General features: G+C 47.2%; 1 protein-coding gene across 1 annotated transcript; it reads right to left on the bottom strand.

Moving 5' to 3' along the window:
• Window positions 1-3424: 3424 nt before the first annotated feature.
• LOC143288759 (extracellular tyrosine-protein kinase PKDCC-like) lies at window positions 3425-4622 on the bottom strand. The gene is made up of 2 exons (XM_076597386.1): window positions 4470-4622; window positions 3425-4438 (listed from the first exon to the last, which is right to left on the bottom strand). The coding sequence occupies exons 1-2, from the start codon at window positions 4620-4622 to the stop codon at window positions 3425-3427; spliced, it is 1167 nt and encodes a 388-aa protein (XP_076453501.1).
• Window positions 4623-12376: the final 7754 nt, after the last annotated feature.

Genomic DNA, 12376 nt, shown 5'->3' with positions numbered 1-12376 from the left:
TAAAAACTCGTATTCCACTTTAACACTCACACATGGTAAATGAAACAATATAAAAAAAAGCAAGAGAGATAACTCAAAACAGCTTCTCTCTCTCTCTTCTTCTTCTTCGTTTGAAGTACACAAAACTCCGTGGAAAATAACACAATGAAGTCTTTTGTTGTATCCTAATAATCCACTAATTCCTCTTCGTTCGTGGACTGCGGGGTGTCACATAGAAGTGGGTTTTCACGTGTAGGACCGTTTTTACCCGCCAATAGGCAGCCATACCCCGTTTTCGGTGATTGTTTAGTTCCCCCCCTCCTCCCCTCCCCTCGTTAAACTTACGGAAGTCATCCGGAACGTTGTTCATCCCATGGTCAACAGTCGTCATGTTATTGATGTGTATCACATTCATGGTTGTCAGCTGGCGCATACAGCTTTCCTATTAATTTGGTTGTCTTCAATGCTTGTGTATCATGGTTTCATGTCGCAAATAAAAAGTGTCAAAATAGAAGTTGCTGTTTTGTTTTGTTTTGTTTTGTAAATCTTTTGTTTTACTTAAAAAAATTTTTTTTTAAACAACAAAAAAAACAGCAGATGTGTTCCACACTTTGACACTTCCCTGAAACTGACTGACATTGTAACTTATTGGTCCTGTTACATTCTCCAGGGAGGTAATTTGCCCCCCAAACCAGTATAAAAATTTTTTTTCTGCCCTTGATAGAAACGTGTGTCCTTAGAATGTCTTTCCAGTGTCACTTGTATTCTGATTCTTTAACTGAATTTTGCAGGCCCTTGTACACTAGTATACAATTGCCGAGTGGATAATTTCTTTTCGTTTTTGCGAGCAGTATCTGACACACTGAACAGTAAAAAAAGAAAAGAAAGAATAAGTACATAAATAAACAAACAAATAAAGAAAGATAGAAAGAAATACAAATCAATACATAAATAAATAGATAATAGATAAACAAATTCTTCTTCTACGCTCGTGGGCTGGAAACTCCCACGTTCACTCGCATGTAAAACGAATGGGATTTTACGTGTATGACCGTTTTTACCCACCATTGTAGGCAGCCGTGCTGGGTTTTCGGAGGTAAATAAATAAATAAATAAATACATAAATAAATACATAAATAACTGCAAATATCAAATCTTTAAAAAAAAGGGGGGGAGGGGGTATAAATAAATGAATAAATAAACAAATAACTCCGAATATCAAACCTTTAAAAAAAAAATAGGGGTGGGGGGTGGGGGTGATTAAAGTCCCATCGCCTTATACGGCCATCGGGGCAGTGAATTAATATATATATATATATGCATTGTGTTCAATTAGGCTCCGCATAGGAACGCCGGCTGGTCCCGACCCCCCCCTCCTTCTGCCGTTCTAACCTTACCTGAGCGTTGATGAAGTCAGCTAGCAGGGTGGGAGTGAAGACAATCGGAACAAAGTGCCCCTTTCAAAGACACAACACCAGCTGCATTGCTTGGTTCTAACCCTTTGACAGTTACACGTGACTAAACGCCTACTGACGTTGACCGAACTACGCCATTGGTCAGTTCCATACTGCACACAGGTAGTAGCGGGTTACGACCATACTAGGCTCTTCCGTCCGAGCAATGCAACTGGTTCCATTGGTCAGTTCCATACTACACACAGTTAGTAGCGGGTTACGACCATACTAGGCTCTTCCGTCCGAGCAATGCAACTGGTTCCATTGGTCAGTTCCATACTACACACAGTTAGTAGCGGGTTACGACCATACTAGGCTCTTCCGTCCGAGCAATGCAACTGGTTCCAGGCTGATCTCTGGTGAACACTGGATCAGAAGGCCAGTGTCTAAACCCACTCTGCTACGGCGCCGTAAGTCTTATATCTATAATCCTACATACCCGGTGAGAAGAATAAGTGCGCTGACATCAGCTGAACACGATGTCATTGATCAGCAATTATCAACAGTGTCATCAATGGAGCATAGTCATGTTTCTAAATCATTAGGAATCAATGATGTTCAACATCATCAACTGAACACACGTCGTTAATTAATTAACCAGCAAGAATCAGATAGTTGTTCTCACTTCCATGAAGAAACATGTTTCGTTCACGTTCATGAGTGTCTATGACAACAGCAGAAAAGTTGCCTCTCTCTCTCTCTCTCACACACACACACACACACACACACACACACACACCCGTCTAAAAACACTTATAGTGAATAGACGTTAAACTGAAGATGAACACACACACACACACACACACACACACACACACACACACACACACACACACACACACACACACCTTAACACAACACTGACGCACAAAAAAACCCAAAACACACACACAAACAAACAAAACGCACACACACACACACACACACACACACACACACACACACACACACACACACACCCGTCTAAAAACACTTATAGTGAATAGACGTTAAACTGAAGATGAACACACACACACACACACACACACACACACACACACACACACACACAGTGAAGTGATAGCCAAAAGGCAGTGCGTTCGTCCAGGAAGAGAGAGAATCTGAGCGCACTGTTCGAATCCCACACTCACCTTCTCCCCCTCCACTAGACCTTGAGTGATGGTCTGGACGCTAGTCATTCGGATGAGACGATAAAACCGAGATCCCGTGTGCAGCATGCAACTTTGCGCACGTAAAAGAACCTATGGCAACAAAAGGGCTGTCCTTGGCAAAATTCCTAAGAAAAAAACCACTTTGACTGGAAAACACGTACACTGGCAGGCAGACACAGGAAACACGTGGCACTCTCACTGTAGCGAAGTGCTCTCCCTTGGGAGAGCAGCTCGATTTTTCACACAGAGAAATATATTGTGACAAAAAGATTACTACAGTACAATAGACATACACCGCGCTCGCACAAATCTTGAGAATGAACTCCACAGGAGCTACCGAAGATTTCCCGTTCTACCATTCTCAACACACCACCTGTGTTTTGCAAGGCGAACTGACTCGACGGACAGGCGGTGCTTCAGGAACACGACAGGCTGAAAACGATCAATTATGCACGCATGCACGATTAAATCATGCAGACAGTTTCACCAAACTTCTTCGTGTTGTTCCATCCCTTTTTCTCCGCCTCTCTGTGTGTCTCTGTCTCTGTCTCTGTCACACACACACACAGCACACACACGAACATACGCGCGCGGGCGCACGCAAATTAAAGACTGGCCTTGTGTAACATAAGTGCGCAATTTTCATCACACACACACACACACACACACACACACACACACACACACACACACACACACAAATCATATCAACAATGAAAAGAAATGAAACGAAAACACATACATAAATAAATGAACACCACAAAAGCAGCAGCAGCACCCCCACCCCCCCCCCCCAACCCCCCGCCCCCCAACACATCCCTCACCCCCCCCGAAACTCTATCACCTGCCGTTGGCCATGGCCTGGGACTGAATAAGCAACAGCCGAGTCCTGAGCTCCTCCGCAGACACACTGAGCAGGTCCAGGTCAGCGTTGAGCTGCCCCAGGTCCTTGACGACGGGCTGAGGGAAGGTGAGGGGGAAGAGCAGCCTCTTCAACACCAGGCGGTTCATGTTCTTCAGGTTCTCCTTGGCGTTGAAGCCCACACACAGCGCCCTCTGGCAGCGCACGCCGTACGGGCACTCAGAGTCGTCCTCCATGACGGAGTCGGAGGCGGCGGCGGCGTCGGCGGCGGAGGCGGGACAGGGCGGCTCGATGTTGTGGATGTCATCCAGGTCGATGAGTTTGAGGGAGGAGTTGACGATGACGAAGTGTCCCTCCTTGAAGTCCGGCAGCACGAGGGAGCCCAGCGGGGAGTGGTGCAGGTAGTGCAGCAGGTCGGCCATGTCCAGCGCGTGCTGCAGGCGCGTGGGCCAGGGCTGGATCTGCAGGCTGTCCAGCACGAAGCGGGAGCCCAGCTCGAAGACCGACACCACGCCGTGCTCGGCGATGTCCGTGGAGTCGCTCTCCTCGCTGCGCGCGCAGTAGCCCAGTAGCTGCGCGATGTTGGGGTGGCTCAGCTGCTCCGCCAGCAGGATCTCCTTCATCAGCTTCAGGGTGGACGACGTGTAGCACTTGGAGCGCGCGCCCGCCGCGCGCGTGTCGTTGCCGCGCACGTGCTCCAGGCAGGTCTTGACGTCGTGGATGTGGCGCGTCACCATCTTCACCGCCACGCTGCGGCCCTGGAACTCGCCCAGGAACGTCTGCTTGGAGACCCCGTGTCCGATCTTCTTCCTCAGCTTGATGTGGGCGATGTTGGTGCAGTTGAAGGCGTACGCCGCCTTTCCCAGAGGGGCGTGCTGGCGCCTGCCCTGCGGCGGCGGCGGTACCCTCCTCCTGGCCTGCTGCCTGCCCCCTGACAGGCCTGGGCCGGGGGCGCGGAGCGGCAGGAAGGTCTGCCCGGGCCTGTCCAGCGCCTGCCGGGAGTTTGGAGTTCACGCCCGCCGCTTCCTCCTCGTCAAAGTAGTCCCCGTCCGCGTAGGAATCGTCCCTGCACGTGCGGCCGATCAGCGCGTACATGAGCACGAGGTAGCCGATAGCCGGCAGGACGCAGAGGAGCAGAAGGCTGGGCCGGCGCGTGAGGAAGGAGCCGGGCCCCATGGCGGCAACAGGACTTCCGGGCGTCAGCCGTCAAGTGGCCAGCACGCCGCTGTCTGCCATCGGCGGCCCCTCGGCCTTCCAGTGCAGATGTCCGATCGAGAGAACTCCAGGACAAGGGATGCTCAAAAGCAGAAGCCTGTCTCGTGCAAAAGAAGCTGAAGTTCCACGAGCTGCAGAGAGTAGGCAGTTCCTGTCAGCCAGGCTGACAAGTGTACATCAACAGGCTATGGTGAAATAACGTTTGTCATTTGTGTTGCTTTATTTGTTGTTGTTTTGTTGTCGTTTTTTGGTTTCCTGTTGTTGGTTTTGGGGGAGAGGGGGTGGGGCATTTACGTTGTCCTGTTGCTGTTTGTACTATTTTCTTTTTATTCCTGTGTCTGGTGTTCTTGTTGTGTCGCTTTTCTGTCTTCAGTATCCACACGTTTCCTGTTGTGCTGTTTACTTTTTGCAGGTGTGTTGTTTTGCTTTGTTGTTTTTTTTTTGGTGTGTGTGTGTGTGTGTGTGTGTGTGTGTTTTTTATAATTTTTTCCCCCAGTTATTGTGTGGCTGTCACATCATCTTTCTGGTCCATGGCATCCATCGCTTTCTTGTCGTGGTTGTTCCTTCTTGTCGTGGTTGTCGAGTTCTTCCTTGTCGTTGTCCTTCTTGTCCTTCCTTTCTCCCCTTCCTGAAACTGTCACTTGGGTCCAGCTTATTCTTTGGTTATCGTGCTATCACTTGGTTCTTGGTTCAAGTGCTATAATTTGCTTCAAGTGCTGTCATTTGGTTCAAGTGCTATATTTGGTCCTGGTGCTATTATTTGGTTCAAGTTCTATATTTGGTTTAAGTGCTATATTTGGTTCTGATGCTATTATTTGGTTCAAGTGCTGTTATTTGGTTCAAGTGCTATATTTGGTTCTGATGCTATATTTGGTTCAAGTGCTATAATTTGGTTTAAGTGCTATATTTGGTTTAAGTGCTATATTTGGTTCTGGTGCTATATTTGGTTTAAGTGCTATAATTTGGTTCAAGTGCTATAATTTAAGTGCTATAATTTGGTTCAAGTGCTATAATTTGGTTCAAGTTTTATAATTTGGTTCAAGTGCTAAATTTGGTTCAAGTGCTATATTTGGTTCAAGTGCTATATTTGGTTCAAGTGCTATATTTGGTTCTGGTGCTATCTGTCGTTTCTTGGTTCTGGTGCTATCACTTGGGTCTGGTGCTATCACTTGGTTCTGGTGCTATCACCTGGGTCTGGTGCTATCACCTGGGTCTGGTGCTATCACTTGGGTCTGGTGCTATCACTTGGTTCTGGTGCTATCACTTGAGTCTTGTGCTATCACTTGGTTCTGGTGCAGTCACTTGGGTCTGGTGCTATCACTTGGTTCTGGTGCTATCACTTGGGTCTGGTGCAGTCACTTGGGTCTGGTGCTATCACTTGGTTCTGGTGCTATCACTTGGGTCTGGTGCTATCACTTGGTTCTGGTGCTATCACCTGGGTCTGGTGCTATCACCTGGGTCTGGTGCTATCACTTGGGTCTGGTGCAGTCACTTGGGTCTGGTGCAGTCACTTGGGTCTGGTGCTATCACCGCCGCTGATGGTTTGTCGTTGTTGTTATACTCCGTTTTTCTGTCTCTTTGTTATTGAAATGCTGGTTGTCTCCAGCTGTTTCTGGTTTATGGGTGTTTGGTCACTGTCAATGTTGTTCTAATCTGACCGCTGTTGCTGCTGTTGCTGCTGTTGCTGCTGTTGCTGCTTCTCTTCTGTTGCAGTAACTGAAGTGTTCCAACTTCTTTTTTTTCTTGTCGCCTGCCTCAGCATGCCATGTCTGTCAAACACTTATCAGCGTCTGGTGCCTTTTGTGTGACCGCCAGAACTATTCTGTGTATGTAAATTTGATTAATGAATATGTTGTGGCCACATTCATAAGCGGGTGAAAAAATATCAGCTGAGAGCTCTGGTCGTTGGTAAATGCACTTTGATGCCTTTGAAATATTATGTATATTCTGGTCTTGTAGTTTTTCTGTTGCTGCATTCAGCTATGCTGTTGTCGTCGTCTCTTCTACCCGCTCATTTCAGTGTTGTTGCTGTTGTTGTTGTTGCTGTTGTTGTTGTTGTTGTTGTTGTAGTGTCATCCGGGCTGCTGTTGTAGCTAGCTGTCGGTGTTGTGCTGTTGAATGTTGTAAGATTGTCTCTGCTATGTCAATACTACTGACTGTTGTAAGGTTGTCTGCAATGTCGATACTACTGACTGTTGTAAGGTTGTCTGCAATGTCGGTACTGCTGACTGTTGTAAGGTTGTCTGCAATGTCGATACTGCTGACTGTTGTAAGGTTGTCTCCAATGTCGATACTGCTGACTGTTGTAAGGTTGTCTGCAATGTCGATACTGCTGACTGTTGTAAGGTTGTCTGCAATGTCGATACTGCTGACTGTTGTAAGGTTGTCTGCAATGTCGGTACTGCTGACTGTTGTAAGGTTGTCTGCAATGTCGATACTGCTGACTGTTGTAAGGTTGTCTGCAATGTCGATACTACTGACTGTTGTAAGGTTGTCTGCAATGTCGATACTGCTGACTGTTGTAAGGTTGTCTGCAATGTCGATACTGCTGACTGTTGTAAGGTTGTCTGCAATGTCGATACTACTGACTGTTGTAAGGTTGTCTGCAATGTCGATACTGCTGACTGTTGTAAGGTTGTCTGCAATGTCGATACTGCTGACTGTTGTAAGGTTGTCTGCAATGTCGATACTGCTGACTGTTGTAAGGTTGTCTGCAATGTCGATACTGCTGACTGTTGTAAGGTTGTCTGCAATGTCGGTACTGCAGACTGTTGTAAGGTTGTCTGCAATGTCGATACTACTGACTGTTGTAAGGTTGTCTGCAATGTCGATACTACTGACTGTTGTAAGGTTGTCTGCAATGTCGATACTGCTGACTGTTGTAAGGTTGTCTGCTATGTCGATACTACTGACTGTTGTAAGGTTGTCTGCAATGTCGATACTGCTGACTGTTGTAAGGTTGTCTGCAATGTCGATACTGCTGACTGTTGTAAGGTTGTCTGCAATGTCGATACTGCTGACTGTGTCTTGTGATGATACTGTTGACTATTGTAATGCTGTCTCTGCCTTGTCAGTTGTTCTTACTGTTGTGATGCTGTCTCTGCCTTGTCAGTTGTTCTTACTGTTGTGATGCTGTCTCTGCCTTGTCAGTTGTTCTTACTGTTGTGATGCTGTCTCTGTCTTGTCAGTTGTTCTTACTGTTGTGATGCTGTCTCTGCCTTGTCAGTTGTTCTTACTGTTGTGATGTTGTCTCTGCCTTGTCAGTTGTTCTTACTGTTGTGATGTTGTCTCTGCTGTGTCAGTTGTTCTTACTGTTGTGATGTTGTCTCTGTCTTGTCAGTTGTTCTTACTGTTGTGATGTTGTCTCTGCTGTGTCAGTTGTTCTTACTGTTGTGATGCTGTCTCTGCCTTGTCAGTTGTTCTTACTGTTGTGATGTTGTCTCTGCCTTGTCAGTTGTTCTTACTGTTGTGATGTTGTCTCTGCCTTGTCAGTTGTTCTTACTGTTGTGATGTTGTCTCTGCCTTGTCAGTTGTTCTTACTGTTGTGATGTTGTCTCTGCCTTGTCAGTTGTTCTTACTGTTGTGATGTTGTCTCTGCCTTGTCAGTTGTTCTTACTGTTGTGATGCTGTCTCTGCTGTGTCAGTTGTTCTTACTGTTGTGATGTTGTCTCTGCCTTGTCAGTTGTTCTTACTGTTGTGATGTTGTCTCTGTCTTGTCAGTTGTTCTTACTGTTGTGATGTTGTCTCTGCCTTGTCAGTTGTTCTTACTGTTGTGATGTTGTCTCTGCCTTGTCAGTTGTTCTTACTGTTGTGATGTTGTCTCTGCCTTGTCAGTTGTTCTTACTGTTGTGATGCTGTCTCTGCCTTGTCAGTTGTTCTTACTGTTGTGATGTTGTCTCTGCCTTGTCAGTTGTTCTTACTGTTGTGATGCTGTCTCTGCCTTGTCAGTTGTTCTTACTGTTGTGATGCTGTCTCTGCCTTGTCAGTTGTTCTTACTGTTGTGATGCTGTCTCTGCCTTGTCAGTTGTTCTTACTGTTGTGATGTTGTCTCTGCTGTGTCAGTTGTTCTTACTGTTGTGATGCTGTCTCTGCTGTGTCAGTTGCTCTCACTGTTGTGATGTTGTCTCTGCCTTGTCAGTTGTTCTTACTGTTGTGATGCTGTCTCTGCTGTGTCAGTTGTTCTTACTGTTGTGATGTTGTCTCTGCCTTGTCAGTTGTTCTTACTGTTGTGATGTTGTCTCTGCTGTGTCAGTTGCTCTCACTGTTGTGATGTTGTCTCTGCTGTGTCAGTTGTTCTTACTGTTGTGATGTTGTCTCTGCCTTGTCAGTTGTTCTTACTGTTGTGATGTTGTCTCTGCCTTGTCAGTTGTTCTTACTGTTGTGATGTTGTCTCTGCCTTGTCAGTTGTTCTTACTGTTGTAATGCTGTCTCTGCTGTGTCAGTTGCTCTCACTGTTGTGATGCTGTCTCTGCCTTGTCAGTTGTTCTTACTGTTGTGATGTTGTCTCTGCCTTGTCAGTTGTTCTTACTGTTGTGATGTTGTCTCTGCCTTGTCAGTTGTTCTCACTGTTGTGATGCTGTCTCTGCCTTGTCAGTTGTTCTTACTGTTGTGATGCTGTCTCTGCTGTGTCAGTTGTTCTTACTGTTGTGATGCTGTCTCTGCCTTGTCAGTTGTTCTTACTGTTGTGATGCTGTCTCTGTCTTGTCAGTTGTTCTTACTGTTGTGATGCTGTCTCTGTCTTGTCAGTTGTTCTTACTGTTGTGATGCTGTCTCTGCTGTGTCAGTTGTTCTTACTGTTGTGATGTTGTCTCTGCTGTGTCAGTTGTTCTTACTGTTGTGATGCTGTCTCTGCTGTGTCGATAGCGCTGTCAGGCTTCACAGCTGTGTCGATGGCGTTAACTCACTCAGTACGGCCAGTCCTCTCTTCTCCTCTACACAGACCCCTCGGATGTCCAGTGGGTGTCTGAATGACCCAACCTTTAGCTTCCGTCGTCAGAATTGTGGTATTCTTTGTCAACATTCACCTCTTCAGTATAACAGCCTTCTGCTTGCAATATTTTGATGATGGTAACTGGGGTGAAACGCTGTTAACGTCGTCTCTTTCGCCGTTCGTATGGAGAGAGTTAACTGCTGTATGGTTGTCATGCTGTGTTTGGTACATTTATCAGGTTGTGTCTGCTGTGTCTATAGTGCTGACCGTTGAAATGATGTCATTGTTATGTCTTTACACTGTGGACGTGGTGATTGACTGTTATCTTTTTACACTGTGGACGTGGTGACTGTTATGTCTTTACACTGTGGACGTGGTGACTGTTATGTCTTTACACTGTGGACGTGGTGACTGACTGTTATGTCTTTACACTGTGGACGTGGTCACTGATTGTTATGTCTTTACACTGTGGGCGTGGTGACTGTTATGTCTTTACACTGTGGACGTGGTGACTGACTGTTATGTCTTTACACTGTGGATGTGGTGACTGTTATGTCTTTACACTGTGGACGTGGTGACTGTTATGTCTTTACACTGTGGACGTGGTGACTGACTGTTATGTCTTTACACTGTGGGCGTGGTGACTGTTATGTCTTTACACTGTGGACGTGGTGACTGTTATGTCTTTACACTGTGGACGTGGTGACTGTTATGTCTTTACACTGTGGACGTGGTGACTGTTATGTCTTTACACTGTGGACGTGGTGACTGTTATGTCTTTACACTGTGGACGTGGTGACTGTTATGTCTTTACACTGTGGACGTGGTGACTGACTGTTATGTCTTTACACTGTGGGCGTGGTGACTGTTATGTCTTTACACTGTGCACGTGGTGACTGTTATGTCTTTACACTGTGCACGTGGTGACTGTTATGTCTTTACACTGTGGATGTGGTGACTGTTATGTCTTTACACTGTGCACGTGGTGACTGTTATGTCTTTACACTGTGCACGTGGTGACTGTTATGTCTTTACACTGTGCACGTGGTGACTGTTATGTCTTTACACTGTGCACGTGGTGACTGTTATGTCTTTACACTGTGGACGTGGTGACTGTTATGTCTTTACACTGTGCACGTGGTGACTGTTATGTCTTTACACTGTGGGCGTGGTGACTGTTATGTCTTTACACTGTGGACGTGGTGACTGTTATGTCTTTACACTGTGGACGTGGTGACTGTTACGTCTTTACACTGTGGACGTGGTGACTGTTACGTCTTTACACTGTGGACGTGGTGACGGGTGCAGTGCGGAGGCTGGTGGCGCCAGGCACGTGGCGACGTCGCGGACTGACAGACAAGGGGAAGGAATCCACTCAGCAACGCTCGAGGCCTGCAGTCTGGGGGTGACCTTCACCTTCACCACCTCCTCAGCGCTCCCCGCCTCTGCCCTCTCGCACCTCGTGCCTGGGAAAAAAAGACAAGAAAAGACAAGTTACGTGAGTGACAGAAGATAGAAAAAGATGTTCACGTTCCCGTCTCAGTTTCTCAAAGAGGCGTGACTGCGCTCGGACAGATTCATATGCGCTACACCTCACTCTCAGGCAGATGCCTGACCAGCAGCATAACCCAACTCGCTACTGAGTCAGGTCTTAGAAAACACATGGCTTATATGTACAACAGTCACATGCCGTTATACAAACGCACAGGGAGGGAGTGGGAAAGGTGTAGGCGCGAGGGTGAGGCTGGGAACACAATCTGTATGATGATGTAAACAGCAAGAGAAAAGAGGAAGAGGAGAGGGGGGAAAGGAAGGAGGAGAGATTGAGGCTGACTGGTTGTGTCATAAATGGCAGAGAATTGGACTGGTCCGTCTTTTCTTCCAGTTTCTGATATCTTTGTCGCCGTTCTATCCACACACACACACACACACACACACACACACACACACACACTCACTCACACACACACACACGCGCGCGCGCGCGCATGCACGCACACACAAACACACACACACACACTGACCAGTACCCCTTACACTGACCAGTACACCTTACACTGACCAGCACCCCTTACACTGACCAGTACCCCTTACACTGACCAGTACACCTTACACTGACCAGCACCCCTTACACTGACCAGCACCCCTTACACTGACCAGTACCCCTTACACTGACCAGTACCCCTTTCACTGACCAACGCACTACCCAGACCTAGAGAGCTGCCCACCAAATATCGAGATAATAATCCTCCGAAGATTGGTTTGTGGCTCCCAACAAGATGTGAAATATAATAATGGCCCTGCACGCAGTCTCTCACTCTAAGAACTCAGTCAGTCAAGTCGCACATTCTTGTGTATGTGAGGGTGTACCATAACAAACCGAGTGGAAACCCCCACACGACTACAACCCCCCCCCCCATCCCCCACCCCCACGCCCCCTTCTCCCGCCTCCTGTCGAGTGGTTGGTCGGTCGAACAACGGAAATAATCACCATCAGCCCAGCAGCGAGTCACACCGCCGTTCGCGCTAATAAAACGAATGTTCATCGACATCTAGGTTCCAGGAATATTTCATCACATCACACCCATGTCTAACGACAGAAAGACAGCCCAACGACCGCCACTGAACGAGGAGTACAGTGATGCCTCCATCCCTCAGCCAACTTCCCGCCCGCCCGCCCTCCCTCACCCCATTCCCACAGTGTGGTCCGCCATAAACTGAGGGCACCAGCAGCACGCTTGCAGGAGCCAGTGTCTGGCCGTCCCGATAAATGGATGTTGCCTGA

The sequence above is a fragment of the Babylonia areolata genome, chromosome 13, assembly GCF_041734735.1.
Source record: "Babylonia areolata isolate BAREFJ2019XMU chromosome 13, ASM4173473v1, whole genome shotgun sequence".
Lineage (NCBI taxonomy): Eukaryota > Metazoa > Mollusca > Gastropoda > Neogastropoda > Buccinidae > Babylonia > Babylonia areolata.
The sequence above is the reverse complement of the archived record's forward strand: the minus strand, read 5'-3'. Positions and strand labels throughout refer to the sequence as shown.